The sequence below is a fragment of the Schistocerca nitens genome, chromosome 2, assembly GCF_023898315.1.
Source record: "Schistocerca nitens isolate TAMUIC-IGC-003100 chromosome 2, iqSchNite1.1, whole genome shotgun sequence".
NCBI classification, from domain to species: domain Eukaryota; kingdom Metazoa; phylum Arthropoda; class Insecta; order Orthoptera; family Acrididae; genus Schistocerca; species Schistocerca nitens.
The window spans coordinates 886,709,789-886,732,321 of NC_064615.1; the positions used below are offsets into that span (position 1 = coordinate 886,709,789).

Consider the following 22,533-nt stretch of genomic DNA (forward strand, 5'->3'; position numbering starts at 1 on the left):
GTGAATAAAGTTTTAACTTTGGTTTCTTATATCTTATTGATTACAGGCGTGATATGGATGAAACTTTGGACAACAACTTGGCAACATAAGGTTACCCAACATAAGATATCATTCATATTCTTCATTCCAAATTTCTACAAAATCTGTTCAAGCTTGATTTTTATAAAAATCACAAAAGATATCACGTTCAATTTTCTTTCAGAAAATCTGTTTTCCATAACTGATTTCAAACTAACCACAACTGGAAAGAGCATGTTTTCAAGAATCCACAAAATCACAATCATTTTTCCAATGTGCACTAACAATACCTGAAAATGACAGACAAATTGGAGGATATGTACCAAGGCAACAGGCTACATTGCAGTAACCTAGTTCGAGAACATCAACAAGCAACCCCATCGACATTACGGGGTCACACAATAACAGCCATGGGTAGATTTCTTCATCAAGGTTCACAAACCTGTAATTTGGTTTCTCAATATCAGTTTCAAAGACCTGTGGTAATACCTGTCTGCTTAAAATGTGATTTGCTGTAACTACCTCATATTCTCAAACCTGTAGGAGTACCTCATATACAAGTAGATGACAACATTGCAGTTTACATCTTTCGAAATTTTGGAGCCATTTTCTGCACTTTGTTTTCTGTAAATTGATACTTACGGTCAGATGATTATATTGAAGGAAACGAGAGGGCGGATATGAGGTAGTGTTCTGGTACCCAACAAGCATTCTGTCTTTCGAGCCAATAAAATGAATCAGCCGAGCCTTCAGGATGCATAAATCTTATCAGTGCATCATTTTGTTCTGTTGCTGTATCAATAATGTTGCTGATCTACTATTAATTAACATATATACAGGCTATGTAACAGTCATGTAACAACTACATCAGTTTCCAAACTGATGATTCTCTCTCATACGGTTGTGGAATGTATATATGTTTCATGCAATGTACATTTTGGTCGTGAAAGTTGGATAGATTCTTAGCATCAAGATTTGACCTTTTTTTTTTTTGGTTTTAGGGCGCAAAACTGCTATGGTCATTAGCGCCCACACCGTGACTTAGGAAACAGTAAAAAACCGAAAATGGAAACCAGCAGCAATGGGAACGAAACTCAAAAAATTGGAGAAACTAAAAGCAGAAGGAAGGCTTAAAAATCCACTACAGAAAGGGGTTGGTTGTCCGCAAAAAAAGCTTCAAATGACTGACGTCATTTCACTGGCACTAATAAACTCGAGTACACGATCAGCTGAGCACGTGTCATCTGCTAAAATCGACGATATATCAGGCGAAAGCTGTAGAAGGGAGCGTAACGGATTAAAATAGGGGCACTCAAAAGGTGTCTTACCGTCCACAGCTGAGAGCAGTGGGGACAGAGTTGGGGAGGATCGCCGCTTAAAAGATGTCGATGGCTAAAAAGACAGTGCCCTCTCCGGAGTCTAGTTAAAATTACCTCCTCCCGACGACGCGTTCGGGAGGAAGAGGTCCAAGCAGAAGGAAGAGCTTTCACGTCCGGCAATTTATTATGGGGAAGTGTCGACCAATGCACGTGCCGTAAATGAACAACACGACGACATAAAACGGTCCGTAGATCGGCGAAATGAATCGATTGGATAGCTGGCCGAAGAAGAGAGACTGCAGCCTTGGCTGCAATATCGGCCGCCTCATTTCCACAGATACCAACGTGTCCCGGGATCCAGAGGAACGCCACAGAGGAGCCCCCCAGGTGGAGCAAGCGCAGACAGTCCTGAATCTGGTGGACAAGAGGGTGCACAGGGTAAAGAGCTTGGAGACTGAGGAGAGAGCTGAGAGAATCTGAGTAGATTATGTACCGTATCCGCTGATGGCGGCGGATGTAGTGGACAGCCTGGAGAACAGCGTAAAGCTCCGCAGTATAAACCGAACACTGGTCGGGAAGCCGAAAGGGATTTTGGGTGTCGCCAACAATATAGGCACTCCCTACACCTAACGATGTTTTCGAGCCGTCGGTGTAAATAAATGTGGCGTCCGTCATTTGTGCACATAGAGCAACAAATGCCCGACGATAAACAAGTGAAGAAATACCATCCTTGGGATATCGACAAAGGTCACGGAGCAGGCAGATCCGGAGACGGAGCCAAGGCGGTGCTGTACCTCATGTTGTCAAGAAGGTTTTAGGAAAGCGGAAGGAAAGAGAATGGAGCAGTTGACGGAAGCGGACTCCCGGGGGTAATAGGGAGGAGGGGCGGCCTGCATACCCTACATCAAAGGAGAAGTCGAAAAAAAGGTCATGGGCTGGATTAGCAGGCATGGAAGACAGATGGCTAGCATAACGACTCAGAAGGACTGCTCACCGATCGGACAGCGGAGGTTCAGCAGTCTCAGCATAAAGGCTTTCCACAGGGCTGGTGTAAAAAGCTCCAGACACTAAACGTAATCCACGGTGGTGGATAGAGTCGAGATGCCGAAGAATCGACGGCCGAGCAGAGGAGTAGACTATGCTTCCATAGTCCAATTTCGAGCGAACTAAGGCGCGATAGAGGCGGAGAAGGACCACTCAGTCCGCTCCCCAGGAGGTACCATTCAGGACACGGAGGGTGTTGAGGGATCGCAGACAGCGAGCCGAAAGATAGGAAACATGGGAGGACCAGCACAGTTTTCTGTCAAACATAACACCCAAGAATTTAGCGACGTCTGAAAACGGAAGGTTGATAGGACCTAGATGTAAGGAGGGTGGAAGAAACTCCTTACGTCGCCAAAAATTAACACAAACGGTCTTACTGGGAGAAAAACGGAAGCCGGTTTCGATGCTCCAAGAGTGGAGGCGATCGAGACATCCTTGAAGACGTCGTTCAAGAAGGCTGGTCCATTGAGAGCTGTAGTAGATCGCAAAATCGTCCACAAAGAGGGAGCCCGAGACATCAGGAAGGAGACAATCCATAATTGGATTTATGGCAATGGCAAACAGTACAACACTCAGCACGGAGCCCTGGGGTACCCCGTTTTCTTGGGAGAAAGTACAGGAGAGAGTAGTGTTCACCCGCACCCTAAATGTGCGCTGTGCCATAAATTCGCGAAGAAAAAGGGGCAGCCGACCTCGAAAGCCCCAAGAGAACAGTGTGCGGAGGATGCCTGTCCTCCAACAGGTATCGTATGCTCTCTCCAGATCAAAAAATATTGCTACTGTTTGGCGTTTCCGGAGAAAATTGTTCATGATATAAGTGGAGAGAGCAACAAGATGGTCAACTGCAGAACGATGCTTTCGGAATCCGCATTGGGCAGGTGTTAAAAGACTGCGGGATTCCAGCCACCAAGCTAAACGGTAATACACCATACGCTCCAAAACCTTACAGACACTACTCGTAAGAGAAATGGGGCGATAGCTAGAGGGGAGATGTTTGTCCTTTCCAGGTTTCGGAACAGGAACGACGATAGCATCCCGCCATCATCTGGGAAAAGTACTGTCGGTCCAAATTCGATTATAAAGGCGAAGGAGGTAACGCAGACTATGGGTTGATAAATGCAGCAACATTTGGATGTGGATACCATCCGGTCCTTGGGCGGAGGAGCGAGAAGAAGAGTGTGCATGTTGGAGTTCCCGCATGGAGAAAACAGTATTATAGCTTTCGCAATTTTCAGAGAAGAAAGCAAGAGGTTGCACTTCCGCTGCACGTTTCTTCGGGAGAAACGCTGGCGGGTAATTTGAAGAGCTCGAAATCTCAGCAAAGTGCTGACCCAATGAGTTAGAAATTGCGACGGGGTCCACTAATGTATCATGCGCGACAGTGAGCCCAGAGACTGGGGAGAAACTAGGCGCGCCTGATAACTGTCGAATCAGACTCCAAACTTCCGAGGAGGGAGTGAAGGTGTTAAATGAGCTAATAAAGAATTTCCAGCTTGCCTTCTTGCTATCGCGGAAGACACGACGGCATCGCGCACGGAACTGCTTATAGCGGATACAGTTGGCCAAAGTAGGATGGTGGCGTAAAACGCGAAGAGCACGTCGCCGCTCACGTATTGCGTCAAAGGCATGCCTCGTTCCACCAAGGAACTGGGGGGCGCCGGGGCAATTCGGAGGTGCGTGGTATTGAACGTTCCGCAGCTGTAAGAATAACGTCGGTAAGATGTGTGACCTCATCGTCGACGCTGGGAAAGTGACGGTCATCGAACGTCGCTAGAGACGAAAAAAAGTGTCCAATCGGCTTGGGCAAACTTCCAGTGTCGCGGGCGCATATATGGCAGTTGAGGCTGCAGTCTAAGGACACATGGAAAGTGGTCACTCGAGTGTGTATCATCAAGGGCGAACCATTCGAAGTGCCGAGCTAGCGGAACAGTACTGACTGAAAGGTCCAAATGAGATAAATTTGTCGTAGAGGCAAACAAAAATGTAGGGCCCCCAGTGTTGAGGCAAACTAGATCCGCTTGGTGGAAGACATCTAGCAATAGTGAGCCATGTGGACAAGGATGTGGAGATCCCCAAAGCGGGCGGTGGGCATTGAAGTCCCCAACCAGCAAATAGGGGGGTGGAAGCTGACCAAGAAGATGAAGGAGATCAGCTCGTGCCATTGGTGTGGACGATGGAATGTATACAATACAAAGAGAGAACGTGTATCCAGAAAGGGAAAGACGGACGGCGACAGGTTGGAAGGAAGTGTTTAAGTGGATTGGGTGATAATCGAGAGTATCATGGAGAATAATCATGAGTCCTCCATGGGCTGGAGTGTCTTCAACAGAGGGGAGATCAAATCAGATGGACTGAAAATGGGGGAGAACAAAGCGGTCATGGGGACGCAGCTTTGTTTCCTGAAGACAGAAGATGACCGGCGAGTAGGATCGTAAGAGGATCGACAATTCATCATTATTGGCTCGAATGCCGCGGATATTCCAGTGGATAATGGACATAGGGTGGACAGAAAATGGAAGAATGTGAGCAAGGTTGCTGTCAGTCAACGACTGCTCAGAGCTTGCGACCGACAGCGGGGAATGGCACTCAGCCGAAGGCAGAAGATCCTGATCCATAGGTTGTTCAGGAGCAGCTCCTGCCACCAGCTATCGGCCGGTTGATCGGCCTCCAGCAGTGGGCCTCGGCGACACGGAAGACGGCCGAGGGCGATTTCTGCCAGGTGGTGCTGTAGATGAGACACGCCTTGGCGGAGAAGGAGATGAACTGGGTTTCTTATTAGCCTTCTTGGAAATATGATGTTTAGATGAAGGAGGAACCGATGGTTGTGAAGTTGGGGTACGTAAAAAATCTTCACGAGTATGCTGTTTTTTCGAAGTCTTGGTGTCTGACTTGTGGACTCGAGATTTAGCAGAACCTGATGAAGGGTGAGCCATAGAGTAGGCAGGCGAAAGTGGTGAGGTTGAATGGGCAACCTTTGTGCTGGCCGATCTGACTACCGTGGTACTAAAGGTGAGGTCGCAAGTCTGCGTGGCCGCCTGCTTTGTTGGCCGAGGGGAAGCAAGGACGGTGCTGTATTTTCCTGTCTGAGGCACGGTGGGCTGTTAACTGGCGAATAATTTTCAAGCAGCAAAGGTCGACACCTTTTCCTTCACTCTGATTTCCTGGATGAGCTTTTCGTCTTTATAAATGGGGCAATCTCGAGAGGAAGCAGCGTGGTCACCCATACAGTTGATGCAGCGAGGGGATGGAGGTGGACAAGCACCCTCATGGGCATCCTTGCCACACGTAACACATTTGGCCAGATTGGAACAGGACTGGCTGGTGTGATTGAACCGCTGACACCAATAGCAACGCGTAGGGTTTGGAACGTAAGGGCGAACGGAAATTATCTCGTAGCCTGCTTTGATTTTCGATGGGAGTTGAACTTTGTCAAATGTCAAGAAGACAGTGCGGGTTGGAATGATGTTCGTGTCAACCCTTTTCATAACTCTATGAACAGCCGTTACGCCGTGATCAGACAGGTAGTGCTGAATTTCTTCGTCAGACAATCCATCGAGGGAGCGTGTATAAATGACTCCACACGAGGAATTTAAAGTGCGGTGCGGTTCAACCCGGACAGGGAAGGTGTGGAGCAGTGAAGTACAGAGCAATTTTTGTGCTTGGAGGGCACTGACTGTTTCTAACAACAAGGTGCCATTCCGTAATCCGGAACAAGACTTTACAGGACCTGCAATTGCGTCGACACCTTTCTGAATAATGAAAGGGTTGACCGTGGAGAAGTCGTGACCTTCGTCAGACCGAGAAACAACAAGGAACTGTGGCAACGATGGAAGAACTGTCTGTGGCTGAGGCTCAGTGAACTTACGCTTGTGAGCAGACATAGTGGAAGGTGAGGAAACCATTGCGGAAGAATCCCCCATGATTACCGGCGTCTCCGATGGCACGCTCCTCCCTTGTGGGGGCCCTCTCTGAGGCACTCCCACCTTAGGTGATTGTTCACACCTCAGGTCACACCTCCCGACAAACGGACGGAGGGACCAATCGGCACTTTCAGAAGGTATCAGTTCGGGTAATCACCCCTCCCTGGGCCTGGCCGTTACCAGGAGGTACGTACGTGTCCTACCTGTCTACCCGGGGCGGGGAATTATGCGTTACCCAGTCACCGGCTACGCATGGAAATGCGTGGGTCGGCCTCCAGACACGCACAGGGAGGAAAAAAGAGAAAGGGAGAGGAAAGAAGAGGGGTCTCAAACGCCACAGCGGAGAAAAGGGCAAGGAGAAGAAGTAAGGAAAAGAGAAGGACAGAGGAAGGACGAAGACTTGCAAGTGTAGAAAGCAAGGAATTGGTAACAGTTTCGAGTGTCCGTCTCCGGACGTAGGCACAAACCATACTCCCAGAGGGGGAGAAAGGGAAGGAAAGAGCATGAGGTGAGGGGGGCGGGTGAAGATGGGGGATGGGGAAGGATGCGGAAAGGGAAGGTATGCAGCCCGGAAAGGAAGGAGGGCCACATTAGCTCGGGGTCCCGTGCTCGCTACGCACGTATTCACAAAAGAGTTGTGGATCCCCTGAGGGGGATTTGACTTGTTGATGGCCTTTGTACACTTGTGCAAGTAGCCAATCGTTTGGTTGTGCCACCAATCCCATTTAATGGCGATTTTTTGTGGTTGTGCCAAAAAGCCCCAGCAACATCAATGTTGAAATCAGTTTTGTGGCTAAAGTTCTTATTTTTGTATGTTCTACAGCTAAGCCACCTCTCAAATAATATAATTTGGTTATGTTTGTTTGAGTCAATAAAAAGTCCATCAATTTTCGAAGATACCCTCATACAGATACCGTATGATATAGCAAGTGATATGAAATATGCAACAACTAACATTTTGCAATAATATCCTCACTGACATAATAAGCTATAAAATTTCGTACCTTCGCTTGCAACTTTCCCTACGAAATCCCTGAGCAGCATCTTGAACAAATGAACAATTTTCAGCAAAGTCTTTGGAATGTAAATTAGGAAACCAAACTACAGGTTCAGGAATCTGGATGAAGAAACCTGCTCATGGCTGGTATTGTGCAACTCTTATAGCACAGGGAGTGCTGGCTCATGTTCTTGAACTGGTAGTGACAATGTCACCATGGACTAATGTAACGTAGTGAGGTATTATTTGCCAGTTTAAAAATAAAAACCATATACAATGAAACGAGGACAACCGTTTGCTGCAATGTAGCCTGTTGACATAGCACCTTCTCCCAAATTTGTCTATCATTTTCAGATATTGTCAGTGCACATCAAATGTGATTTTCTGGATACCTGAAAACATGCTCCTTCCAACTGTGATTAGTTTGAAATCAATTACAGAAAACAGATTTTATAAAAGCAAACTGAATGTGATTTATTTTTGTAATTTTTACGAAAATCAAGACTGAACTGATCGTAAAAATTTAGAAAGTAGTATCGGAATACTTCAAATTAGAAAACTAATGTTGCTAAGTTGTGTCCAAAGTTTCATGATTATCATGCCTTTAATCAATGAGATATGAGAAGCCAAAGTTAAAACTTCATTCGCAGCACTATTTTTCTGGCTACTTTGCCTCAATTTTTGTAGCATTGTTAGCCCATGTTGGAAATCAAACCTACTATTCTGGAGGGGCTCAAAACAAATTGGTTCAAATGAGAGTGGTTTGGAAGTTTTAACAAAAAATAATATTTGTAAAAGAATTGTCGAATATACTTTATTTTAGTCTTTTTTTTCCATGACAATTTTCACTCCCCACTTTGATTCACATTATGTAGCATTGTTAGCAGGCAGTGGATAATCAAATACACTTTTTCTGCAATTAAAAGTATGGCATTTCTAATGAGCCCAGTTTGGATAGATTTGTAGGACAATGTTTTCTGAAACACCATGTCAAAAATATCACATTTTGACCTTTTAACAAAATCTTCAACTTTGAACTTAATTTATTCAGTATTGGAAAGTGGTACATAAATGAAACTTTATATTTGAGACCCTTGTGTTGTTAGGTTACCACATGTCACATTTCACAATATTCTTACCTTTAGTCCCTGTGATATAAGAAGGCAAACTTTGAAATTTTTTCAGACTGCGATTTTTCTAAGCAATTTTGCCTAAACTTTTTTGACTAAATATGGCTTGTAGAATTCTTTTCATTATTATTCTTAGGAGGCCACAAAGTTGTACAAGAGGGGCAAATTTATTCCTTTCAACTTAATATTGCTGGAGAAATAACAGTTCAGATTAATCAGAAATTCAGGCTCACTCTGTGCAAAGTTGCATGTGGAGGCAAACAAGTTACTGTATCTTTGTCAGTATTGCTACAACATACATTAAGCTTCACCAACATTCACTGGGGATGTGGGAATGTTCACATAAAATTTCACTGAAATCCACGATGGCCGAGAAAGAAAATGTTCCAAAACTAAGCTGTCTGACATAGAATGACCCGAATGATAATACTAAATCATAAAACATTTAGTGCACATCAACTATAATCTAATATCGGCCAAGCAAAACATTAGATAATGCACTTTTTTTTATAACGGTGATCTGAAATTTGTCTTTCTGGGTGAAAAATGTTTTTTTTTTAACATTTTAGGGCAACTTTAAGAAGTGTTTCAGAAGCTGTGAAATGACTATTGCCTCTGCAGTATACATCTTGCTTAAGGACAATAAGAACGGAGTTTGTAAAGAGGCTAATTTGTTTTTGGTGGAGTAAAGGGAGTACAGTACTAAAGAATCACATGAAGTAATCTCTAAATACTTTCTACAGACATTCACACACAAAACTGCTCAGTCCTTGGTCCAGAATACTGATGGATAACAAAGAATATGAAATACAGGGAAAATGTATCAAATGTAAATGACAAGGCATTTGACTTCGTAACTGCATACTTCATTTTAAGGTATGTGCAAAAAGATGGTTATAGTAGCAGAAAGAAATTTTAAGAAGTGCACACACAGACCCTCACAAAATGCTGTATGGGTAGCAGACTTTGTGGAAGCACATGTAAGTTAGAAATTACTTTGTTTCTCTAATGCTAAGTAGTGTTTCAAGCTATAGTTTCTTCCTGAGAACTCAATCAGCTGCCCAGTTTTCAGCTTCCTCAGCGTTTATGTCTATCACTTTATCATCCAATCGATGGCCATATGTGCTTGTGAGACCTGAGAAATGTCAGTAAAACCAGCACATTAAGCTCAATGTTCGCATCAACTATCCTTGAGGCAAATTCTGACGATCAGATAGCCTGTCCACATTTCAAATGGTGACAGGCTGAGAAGAGGTGGTCTGCACAACCTGTACAAAATCATAGCTGACAGATGACTGAAGCTTGTGGGGCTGTTCTATGCATGAAAGATGGAAGAATTCCAAATCAGCACTACTGCAGAAACCAGCAGACCTCTTAACCCAAAAAAAAGAATTTTTATGAAGGACAAAAAAAGAATTTTTATGAAGGACATAAACTGGGAAGTTTATAATGCCTACAAATGACAGGAATCTGGAGCTAAAACTTTTCAAAAGGAAAAAAGTTGTTTAATATTAAATTCTGATATTAGGTTTAAATGACAATTACAACAATAAATGAGTTAGTTAATAAGTTTTCATATATGTTGAAGACAGCTGAGACATGGACTGCAAAATTCCCAGTATAACCTGGAAGTGTCATTTTTTTATCCATGCACTTAGAAATTACAGAGTTAGATAACTTCAGTACCTTACCGACTTCGAATGATCCATGACACCCAAACGTCTAGTCAGTTTCCTTATCACTCCATCATCTGACTGGTTGGCACCAACAGCTAAAACTTTTGTTTCTTTTTGAACAGGAACAGAGGTATGAATGAAACAGTGGCATCTTGTTGCTGAAGAGCTTACAATTGTGGGTTTTAGATATTCTGCTACAACTGTTCTTCTGTAACACTGTGTTGGTACCTGTAAACAAATATGTGCATGAGATATTGAAATTTTGAACTCAAACTATTAAATATTCATTCATAATCAAAGACAACAATCAGTATTAGAATAATTTCTGGCAGGAAAGCAGCCTACTAACACAAATTTAAAAATAATTGTTGCATACGTAACTACGAGGGTTGGAACTTGAATAGTGGCAACTATTTATTTACAGCTCGTACAAAACAGATACGTGTTTCAAAGTTTTACTGACCTTCAAAGTAGTCACCAGCATTGTGTATAACCTGTTGTCAGAGATGTGGAAGCCATAGGATACTCTTAGCAGTGCCAGTTGTGTTGACAGTTCGAGTGGCGCTGTCTATTGCACGACGTATAGCAGATCTGAAGCGAATGCTGTGAAGTGTTTCCTTCAGTTTAGAAATAGAGTTGAACATACGAGGGTGTAAATCAGGGGAATGTACTAGGTGGTATAGCACTTAGCAGCCCCATCAGTCAAATCAGTAACAGCTTGCACTGTACGTGTTTGAGCATTGTCCTGCAAAATGATGGTCAGGTTCTGCAGAAAGTGTCATCACTTCTGCCTCTATGCTATTCATTTTTGAAACACAACCTACAACCAGCTTAGAGACAGAAGTGAAAACACTTTCTGCAGAACCTGACCATCATTTTGCAGGAAAATGCTCGAACACGTACAGCGCAAGCTGTTACTGACTTGTTTGACTGACGGGACTGCTAAGTGCTATACCACCTACTTCACTCCCCTGACTTTAGCCCTCACGAGTTCAACTCTATTTCTAAACTGAAGGAAACACTTCAAGGCATTTGCTTCGGAACTACTACATATTCGCTGGGCAATAGACCGCGCCGTTTGAACTGTCAACACAACTGGCACTACTAAGAGTATCCTAAGGCTTCCACATCGCTGGCAACAGGTTATACACAATGCTGGTGACTACTTTGAAGGTCAGTAAAACTTTGAAACACGTATCTATTTTGTACGAGCTGTAAATAAATAGTTGCCACTATTAAAGTTCCAACCCTCGCATATTTTTAAAACTGTGCATACTAGTCAAACTCCAGTTTCAGCACCTGGTACTAATGCACTTATCTTGTTTTCAAAGTACTATTTAAATACTTTAATAATACATCTGGTCCTATCACTCACTTTCACCGTATGTCTCATACAATACTGCATGAGATTTTGCCCATCATTTACTTCTGAGTACCAGTGTAACTTGGGTCACTAAAAATAAGAAACCCTGTTTTAGGTAAGAAATATTTCACTCATCATTATTTCTATTCACTCCACTGTTTTCAACCAGTCTGTATTCCAAACCACAAGGAGAATTTTAATGTGACTTGGATGGACTTCACTGAGTGAAGCGGTGCAATGGTTAGCACACTGAACTCCCATTAGGGAGGACAACAGTTCAAATCATTGCCCGGCCATTCAGATTTGGGTTTTCTGTGCTTTCCCCAAGTCACTCCAGGCAAACTGTTCTTCAAAAACGGCATGGCTGATTTCCTTCCCCATCCCTGTGTCTAATGACCGCACTGTTGATGGGATGTTAAACTCTTAATATTTCTTCCTTTTTGTGATGGACTTCAAGCTGGTGATGGTAGTGGTACGTATGTGGCACTCAACAGCAAGGTCATCAATGTCATAACTACACTAATTGGAGATGTGTATCATTATTATTACCAAAAGGTAAAATCTAAAATATAATTCTCAGCCACTCCGTCTCACCCCCACTTTCACACAAAAGACTAAGGAGACATGTGCTGCCAGTCATTTATGGTTAAAACACAGACTAACCCACAACAGTTGAATAATATAGTAAGGAACTGTGCCTGGTTGATCAATGGGGAAATAAAAAAAAATAAATCAATCACCCTGGAACAATGGTATGGTGAACACGGATGGAATGCTAGTGACTGTGGGGTTGAGAGTACATTGCATACATGTTGCTTCATGAGAATTTGCTGGCACATGATAAGCCGTGGATCACTAGCCAGTCTAACTACCACAACACAGAGGCTGGGAATTAGATTGTTTCTGTGTGATCTTGTTACCAACTCATTCCCCTCATGGTGAACAGTATTGATGTTGCAATAAGATGGCCTATCCGAGCTGTAAACTATGTATTTGGAGTCAAGGCGGAATTGCACAAACTCCTTGTAAAACTGCAGCAGACATGTTCGGTCTGTTTCACATGACCTATGGTCGAGTCATTTTAAAATGTCTTCAGGTTTTCAACTTTTACATTCGACAGATGTGGTAACCATGTCAGCCACTCATCAGATGTGAGACCCAGAAACTCCACCAACTCCTGCAATACTGTGAATTTTAACTGACAAGTGGTTGATGCAAGGCTGGAGAAGGAACATAATATGGCAAAGTTGCCTGCAAACAAACAACACCAAATGGAAGACTTTACATGGCAATAGCACATAGTCACACTTAAAACAGATCCCTGAGGGACACCATTCTCTTACTTGAATTGCCCAGAAAGAGCATCACTACCCTGATATAAAAAAATAAGTCTGGAAAGGAAGGACAGTATGAATATTGGTAATCATCCTCTTAAGTCCCATTTGTGGAGATTTCCTAGGATGTGATGCTTCCAGCTAGCGTCGTAGATCCTCTCACAATCAAAGAGAATACCTATGAGGTGCTGCCTATGTACAAAAGATAGTTGCATTCCCACCCGTAGCATGGTAAGGTTGTCCAAGGTTAAATGATTCCTCCAAAACCCACAACACTAGTAGAGGCTTTGTAGTTCCCATGATTCTAGGACCAAAGCCAGATGCTGACTGACCACACGTTCTAGCAACTTTCCTACACAGCTAGCGAGGGCCACGCTATAGTAACTACTGGGCAATGTGTGGGAGGAGATAACGAACTTGCCTTCTTCCATAAGTCAGGAAAGTCTCCAGCCAATCACATTTTATGAAAAAGAGATTGGATGATAACCTTTGCATCCACTTTGAGGTACTGTAACATGCTGTTCTGGCTATGGTCCTTACCTGACACAGTCTCCCTGACCTGAGAGAATGCACACTCAAGCTCCCACACAGAAAAGGGTCAGCTATAGTCCTTGGTGTTGTAGGAATGGAAATTCCAACCACCCTTATACATTAATGGCTGATGGCAGCAGAAAGCTGGATCCTGATTTTCAGTGGCAGTGATCAAACTGAAGCACTCTGCCATTGCCTGGACAATGTCTCCAGGTACAGAATGGACACACCCTTGCCCAAGCACAGCAGTTATAGGTAATCTGACAAATTTTGCAGATAGCTTCAAACACATTTTTGGAGCTAGTGGAACCATTTATCAAGTCCAGAAACACTTGCCATGACCTCTTCTTGCTCTCTATGTTCTTCATGCTTCTGTCCTCTCGATAAAAGGCTGTAAGGTTTGTAGTGGGTGGTTGGCATTTAAACAGATGCAAAACCATGTATCTAACCTTGATTGTGGAGAGAGACTCATCATTCTGCTATGTGACATGTCACCACTGAAGTCAGACTGAGGATTTGGGAACAGATGCATCTGTAGCAGCACCACCATTTAAGATAGGAAAGTTAGATTTGGTGCAATATTTCTGAGTGCACGAGTTACAGCCAGGCACAAGCCTGATGACAGTCAGTTAAGCTGACCAGCAGCTGCGAAGTAGAACGGAGACCACAGGGCCGTCGAACCGCTGAAAAGAGTAAAAGTAGCAGTTTGCATGGTGCAAGTTACAGTCAGAAGGGGCCCACTGGCACAACCTAGGTGTTCTGAATAAGTGACTCGGAGCGGCTTGTTAGCAAGGCAGAGGTGCACAGCTGCATATAAATAGATGCCGGTATTCTAATGAGGGGCATTCGAGTGTGACAGCTCTCCTGGACAGAGGGGCTTGTCACACCACCGACTATATGCAGCAACAGATGGGGGCACCTGCGTTCCAGACCATGGCAGGTCACTGGTTCGACCCTCTGAGGCCAACGTGGGGTCCGGAGCCAGCCAGCGGCGGGCCACTCGACAACTCGCTACCGCGGGCAGTCTTGTTGTCTCCCAACACATGCCGGAGGTATCCCGGGGCGACGGCCACAGATTTGGGTGTCTGATCACAGGCACTTGTTGTCGCCACGATCCTAACCACGACGGTGAAGAAGCAACGGGGGTGAAGGCTACCGAGTCGGCTGGCGCATCCAGACATCGTCAAAACTCTGCAGCTGTACACAACCAGTACACCGCAGTACGTTGCACGGGTCACTGAGGTAACCCTTCTGTGCCAAGCTGTTTTACAGACAGCGAAGTGGCGTCCTCAGCAGAGTTTTAATACGGCGCATCCTGATAGTTTCCATCCACGTCCTACATTCCTCCACTGCACGCCAACATCTACATTTCGCAGTGACGGCTACACATCAGAGGCATAGTGGATTGTGCTGGTAATATGGTCCACCCTTTTCCGGACACTATATCAGTGTTCAAAAGCAGCCAGTTGGCTGTTCAGCATCCAGTCAGCTCTGCCACGAATCCACTGTGGCAGCTTCTTTTCAGGGATAGCTCTATCCGACAGGTGGATCCAGACAGGGAGGTGGTCACCAGAATGGAAGGCACTGACCACTTCCCACTAAGCAGCATCTATGGGGCAGGATAAACAGAAAGCAACGTCTGTGGTGGAGAATGACACCCCCCCCCCCCCCCTCCCCAGCAGTGCCAATTTGCAGGAAACTATTACATAAAAAGAATGTATGCTGTGATACTACATTACAGAATACAGAAGACCTGAACCGAGTTCATCCTTTTCATCATTCTCTCACTAAATTAGGATTCACGCGAGACATGTACCCTCCCCAACCAACATGGAGTTGCTCCTTTAACACAACTCATTTTGATTTAATGACAGTGGCAATTCATACAAGCATAGAGTCAACAAGGAATTAAAAGTGTTGTTGGAAGTGATGTTACATGATCAAACAACAGTGAAACATAGCTCATAAAGACTGATCTGCAAAGGTGTAATGATATTATCACACACATATTTTTTTCAAACTGTTTATCCTCTATATTAATTATCTGATCAGATTTAATCTGAAGATAGTAGTTTTGCAAGCCAAGTTAGGGGCTGACTGACTACTACAAACTTTAATCACTCAAAGCCACTGAATAGACAAATATAATTAACTTAAAATACATAAACAGACTCAGCTGTGTAGTTTGGCCCCTATTTGCATTCCTGTTGTTCTATGCTGAGGAACAAAATTGGTGCTTCCCTGGTCCAGTGCACAATCTGCTACTGTCAGTTTATTTGTATGTCCTTAGTCTTGTGCTATTTAAGCCAGGTATTAATATTAATTTTTGTGGTTCCTAGGTGCACTATGCTTTGACCATGGCCTAATGCCCATGAAACAAAATTCAGCAAGATCCAGCCTTGAAAGCCTGCACTGCATGATCTAACTGCTGATGCTCCCCCTTCATCCTTATCTACCATCCTCCTCACTACACTACAGGTGGGTCCCCTCTCATCTTGTTAACACTTTTACTTTTATGTGCGTCTATTAGCAGTACCAAACATTTCTTGCCCTAAGGGTAAGTACCGGCCAGTAATTCTGTTTCATATTTATTAGCTTTCTGAATAGAATTTTCCTGTAGTACAGCATTCTTTTTCCCCAAGCTATGCACTCGTTATCTGTGCTATCATATTACTGCCATCTGTACATCAGCATTTAGTTCCAAATACAGTCTGCCAGATATCTGACCATCATTAACTGCATAAGCAACTGCTTCTAATTACATTACTGCAACTGGTACTAAATGTTCGGAAGATTAGAAAAATTATAAGTTGAGAGATTTGACTGTACAATTCCACCTCCTTATTCACTAAATTTGTAAATAAATGCTTAGAAATTAATCATCACACATCGCGACAAATGTTTCTGACAAACAGCATTATAAATATAATTACCAATCATTTCAGTCGCAGTAATTCAACCAGTACTCTTAGGTTCCTGCATAACCACATAATTGTATATCATAACATATTCATAGTAAATGTAAATTGTACCTTTCCCATTCCCATTAATTAAACAAAACATTACACTCACGTAGTGAGTGGTTCTCTATGTATGTCTTGATGTTCAATGCCAAGCAGTATCTTTCCGTTTACAATACGTTCATCTTTTGTTGTGTCTCTTAACATTTTGAGTCAACTATTTGATACATATTGAAATGGGTCTGCAACTTCGATGTACACACCGATTCTTGGAAATTACCAAATAACTGCACACTTGTTATCTTTTAAAAATCTCTTCTGCAATTGTTAAATTAAACAGCTCGCAGATTGAATTAATCATCACACAAATTTTATTCTCAATCCAACATTGTTATAGAAACAAATGAACAAAATAAAATACTTACACATGGAGATACTTTTCTTAACACTGATTCTTTTCTTAGCATTCAGTGATTCCAACCCTCCTCAATACTAAATAAATACAAATACCTTTATAACTGCAATACCCCTTAATCATTGAAGAGAGAAAGGTAAAAAAAAAGCATATATCTCAACATGAAAGACCCCTTTTATGACATATAACTTACAGCCTTCGTTTTGGTAGGAACTTCATCAGTATATCCAAATCTTCATGCATATTCTGCAAACCACTGAGGAGTGCATGGCATAGCATACTTTCCAATATACCGGTTATTAGGGCTTCTTCCCATTCCATTCATGTACGGGGCACAGGAAGACTGACTGTTTAAACACCTCTGTGCATGCTGAATTAATCTTATCTTGATCTCATGACTGGTTTGGAAGAGAGACTTAGTGGGTTGCAATAAACTCCTAGATTCTCCATTTACAGCTGGTTCTTGAAACTTTGCAAGTAGGCTTTCTCAGATTGCTGATGTTCAAAGGAAATATGCAGCATGTCTGACTGACCTCTTATCACTTTTTCTACAGTAAAAAGAAATGCTTTATCTCTATGCATTTTGTGAGATGATGGCATTTAGGAATGTCTCTGACTTTCAATGTTACCATATTATTAACCTTGGGAACTCTAACTTCTGACAGTTTTCTCATTCCTCGAAGAAGTCTACCAAGGTAAATTATTCCCTTAGCAACTTCTGTTTCCACTACCAACACACCTTCAGTTGATACGGCAGTCATTGCTTGTCTTTCACTGGTAAGGGGACCATCATAGGTGTAAATAACAGATTTTGACGGGTCTCCGATATGCTGTAGAGGGACATGCCCTGAGTATGAGGCTATCTGCTTTTTTAGCGACGGGCCTTGGTTTCTGAGAAAATTGATTTTGAAGTTCATTGCACACTGTAATATGTGTAGAATTAGCCACGTTCCAACCAAGTAAGTATGGCGTAGTGGTTAAGATATACAGCTACCAAGCTGGAGGCACCGTGTTCGGGTTCTTTCTGTGATTTTGCCCTTTTTTTTTTTATCAGAATAGTCCGACATTTTTCCATTTTATTTTACAGAACATCAACAAACAGTGTAAATTGTGTGACATCCTTAAGAAGTTTAAATTGTGTACGCTTGGTCAAACAGAAAGCGGACTGTCTGCAGGGGCATCCCGTGCAAACTGTGTGTATTGTGACAGTGTATTGCCCTGGTCACCGCCTTTTATTTGGCTATGGAGATATAATTTCTTAATGCAAAGAGTTCTCATGGACAGTCCTCTGTGTATAATGAACATGTATCACCCTGGTAAAACAAACGGTGGTGACCTAGCTCCTAAACCACTAGTTTGCATTTGGATTCAATGTCCGTTTGCTTGCAATGCATTGTTAGTGCTGTGTGTGTTCGAAGAATGCAGTGAAATGGACGACCAAAGTGTGTCTACAGAAGTGCATCCAGAAGAAGATACATCTAAGTAGAAGGGTTGAATGAACGATCGAGAAGCGAAATCACTAAAGCCATCAAATATGCCGAAAAGTTGCTTCGTGATTTAAATCTTCTAACAAATACACTGCCCAACACAATCTCTGCTAATTCAATTGCAATTGGCAATGAGATATGTATTGCAATACAAGAACCTGTTGGCCAAGAGACATATAATTGATGGCAATGAATTAATTATCATCAACGAAGAAGACGAGGTGTATGAATATGAGGCAGTAGGTTTCACTTTCGTGTGGCTGTTCTCTTTCTTGTGGATGAATCAACATAATTTAAAGCTATTTACTTTGCAATATATGGGAGTAGAGGGAGATGGCGATTTTGTCGCCGACGAATTCACATATGAACCAGCAGATTATGCGCCTCTATGCTACATAGAACGAACAGTCACTCTTGCAGTAGTTCATCCAAAATGGAGCATAAAGTTTGCAGTCCCACGGCGTCTCTTGATTAAAACATAAATCAATGTTACATCGATGGAAAGAGGATGTGAGATGAGGTGGAACTTAACGTGATAAATGGAACACTATCGATCGTGAGACATATGGACAGTTCTTTGAAGCAAGACAGAATTTGGAACAGGTAAAACATGTCAAAATATATGTCAAATACATTGTAAGAAAGAGACTGACTTGTGAAAATAATATAATTTCTTCTGCGAGCAGGCAAAAACCAGAATTTTACAGCAATGGGCGATGAATGCTGCTGTTCCACTTTTAGTGGATACCTTTAATTTTGTGACCAGCTCGGCTTGGGTCGAAAGATTTAAACAAAAGCATAGAATCAGGCAAAGGAAGATTACGAAGTTCATCAGTTCCAAAGAATGGGCACTGACAGAAGAAGTATTAGTAGCTACAGAAGAATTCTGCACACAAACGAAAATACGAATTGGTAATTTTAACCTCAACTACATAATCAACACCAATCAAACAGCTGTCAATATCAATCAATATACAATAGAGCCCTCTTGGAGAAAAGTGTGAGAACCATTCTTGTGCAGAGAAAAGATTTAAACAAGATAAGTCATTTGTACACATCACAGTACACTAACTGCATCAGGAAAGATGATCCCGTACTTTTTTTTCATGTAAGCAGGAACCGTCTGAAAAATTTGGCCCTAATGTTCAGAAAAGAGTGGATGAATTAACCCTCAAATTTAAATACGTAACTGAGTCCTGCATGAAATCAGAGAAGTTCACGAAACTGGTGTACGAAGACTTTTTTAAAATCTGTGATTCTTCTGTACATGGGACAGGAAAAATTTCTATATATCATTGATACGTGGGGAGAGCAGACTGATCTGACTGTATACAATCACATCTTCATGGAAGAGAGGAAAGTGTGCACCTGCACTGTAAAAGTTATCCCACCAAAGTATACTCCACTTTGCCTGCCTTTTGACGTATATTTTTATCAACAGGCTAAAATTTTCATGAAGAAAATTCAGACTGCTCCCGATTTGTTGAAGACCAACAGAGCAATCTAATCTACGGATGATTCCATAAAAACTACACTCATTAACTTTGCATCAATTCAGAGCACTTGGTTTTTCGAATATGATCAAATATGCATTGTTTGCATCGAAATCTTTTTGAATGTAAATGAACAATCTTTTCCAGTACTGCTCTTAAAAACTCCGTGCGTCTGCAAGACAGTAGCTATTATGAAATGCGTTTGGTGCTATAAAACATTGTGTTTTCGTTGCTTTTACGACAAATACTCATCTGGATTTCTGTTGTGGCATAGCAAGCGATGCACGCGATAACGAGTAAGATTCTGTAATGATGACGTGAAAACTAAATTACTATGGCAAAATTGAATATTTCTTAATTATTCCACACAACGTACACTGTTTGCTGATATTCTGTAAAATAAAATGGGAAAATGTCAGACTATGCCGATTAAAAAAACCCACGGTACCTCCAGCATGGTAGCTGTATACCTTAACCACTGTGCCACGCTCACTTGGTTGGAATATGGCCAATGTTATGGATATTACACTGCGCAGTGAACTTCAAAATCAATTTTCTAGGAAGCCAAGGCCTGTTGCTAAAAAAAGCGGTTAGCCTCATATTCAGGGCATGTTCCTCTACAACATATCCAAGACCCATCAAAATCCGTTATTTACACTTCTGATGGCCCTCTTGTGAGCAAGAAGACAGCTCCACCTGCAAATGTAATAAGGACATCAAATGTTTAAAGTCTCTCCAACAGCCTTCATCACTGTATTCGCCTCTGGACCATATATTACAGCTGCCACATATATATTATTTTTTTTTTTTTTAGGGCGCGAAACTGCTATGGTCATTAGCGCCCACACCGTGACTTAGGAAACAGTAAAAAACGAAAATGGAAACCAGCAGCAATGGGAACGAAACTCAAAAAATTGGAGAAACTAAAAGCAGAAGGAAAGCTTAAAAATCCACTACAGAAAGGGGTTGGTTGTCCCCAAAAAAAGCTTCAAATGACTGACGTCATCTCACTAGCACTAATAAACTCGAGAACGCGATTGGCCGAGTGCGTGTCATCTGCTAAAATGGATGATATATCAGGCGACAGCTGTAGACGGGCGCGTAACGGAGTAAAATAGGGGCACTCAATTAAAAGGTGTCTTACCGTCCACAGCTGAGAGCAGTGGGGACAGAGTGGGGGAGGATTGCCGCTTAAACGATGTCGATGGCTAAAAAGACAGTGCCCTATCCGGAGTCTAGTTAAAATTACCTCCTCCCAATGACATGTTCGGGAGGAAGAGGTCCAAGCACAGGGAAGAGCTTTCACGTCCTGCAATTTATTATGTGCGTGCCATAAAAGAACAAGACGACGACATAAAACGCTCCGTAGATTAGCGAAGGGAATCGATCGAATAGCTGGCCGAAGAAGGAGAGACTGCAGCCTTGGCCGCTATATCGGCCGCCTCATTTCCACAGATACCAACGTATCCCGGGAGCCAGAGGAACGCCACCGAGACGCCCCCCAGGTGGAGCAAGTGCAGACAGTCCTGAATCTGGTGGACCAGAGGGTGGACAGGGTAGAAAGCTTGGAGACTCTGAGGAGAGAGCTGAGAGAATCTGAACAGATAACATACTGTATCCGCTGATGGCGGCGGATGTATTGGATAGCCTGGAAAACAGGGTAAAGCTCCGCAGTATAAACCGAACACTGGTCGGGAAGCCGAAATCAATTTCGGGTGTCGCCAACAATATAGGCACTTCCTACACCTAACGATGTTTTCGAGCCATCAGTGTAAATAAATGTGGCTTCCTTCATTTGTGCACATGAGCAGCAAATGCCCGACGATAAACAAGTGAAGGGGTACCATCCTTGGGAAACTGACAAAGGTCACGGAGCAGGCAGATCCGGGGATGGAGCCAAGGCGGTGCTGTACCTCAAGTTGTCAAGAAGGTTTTAGGCAAGCAGAAGGAAAGAGAATGGAGCAGTTGACGGAAGCGGACTCCCGGTGGTAGTAGGGAGGAAGGGTGGCCTGCATACCCTACATCCAAGGAGGCGTCGAAAAAAATGTCATGGGCTGGATTAGCAGGCATGGAAGACAGGTGGCTAGCATATCGACTTAGAAGGACTGCTCGCCGATTGGACAGCAGAGGTTCAGCAGTCTCAGCATAAAGGCTTTCCACAGGGCTGGTGTAAAAAGCTCCAGGCACTAAACGTAATCCACAGTGGTGGATAGAGTCGAGACGCCGAAGAATAGACAGCCGAGCAGAGGAGTAAACTATGCTTCCATAGTCCAATTTCGAGCGCACTAAGGCGCGATAAAGGCGGAGAAGGACCACTCGGTCTGCTCCCCAGGAGGTACCATTCAGGACACAGAGGGTGTTGAGGGATCCCAGACAGCGAGCCGAAAGATAGGAAACGTGGGAGGACCAGCACAGTTTTCTGTTAAACATGTTGTTGTTGTTGTTGTTGTTGTTGTTGTTGTCTTCAGTTCTGAGACTGGTTTGATGCAGCTCTCCATACTACTCTATCGTGAGCAAGATTCTTCATCTCCCAGTACCTACTGCAACCCACATCCTTCTGAATCTGCTTAGTGTATTCATCTCTTGGTCTCCCTCTACGATTTTTACCCTCCACGCTGCCCTCCAATGCTAAATTTGTGATCCCTTGATGCCTCAAAATATGTCCTACCAACCGATCCCTTCTTCTAGTCAAGTTGTGCCACAAACTTCTCTTCTCCCCAATCCTATTCAATACCTCCTCATTAGTTATGTGATCTACCCACCTTATCTTCAGCATTCTTCTGTAGCACCACATTTCAAAAGCTTCTATTCTCTTCTTGTCCAAACTGGTTATCGTCCATGTTTCA

At 43.1% G+C, this 22,533-nt stretch overlaps 1 protein-coding gene across 1 annotated transcript in view; it reads right to left on the minus strand.

Annotated features, from left to right (window-relative positions):
* Positions 1 to 22,533, minus strand: part of LOC126237194 (ubiquinol-cytochrome-c reductase complex assembly factor 1) — a 149,202-nt gene that overhangs the window by 80,517 nt on the left and 46,152 nt on the right. Inside the window, exon 2 of the mRNA XM_049947073.1 lies at positions 10,120 to 10,332. Coding sequence (XP_049803030.1) covers positions 10,120 to 10,332 — 213 coding nt within the window. The remainder of the gene's footprint in view (positions 1 to 10,119; positions 10,333 to 22,533) is intronic.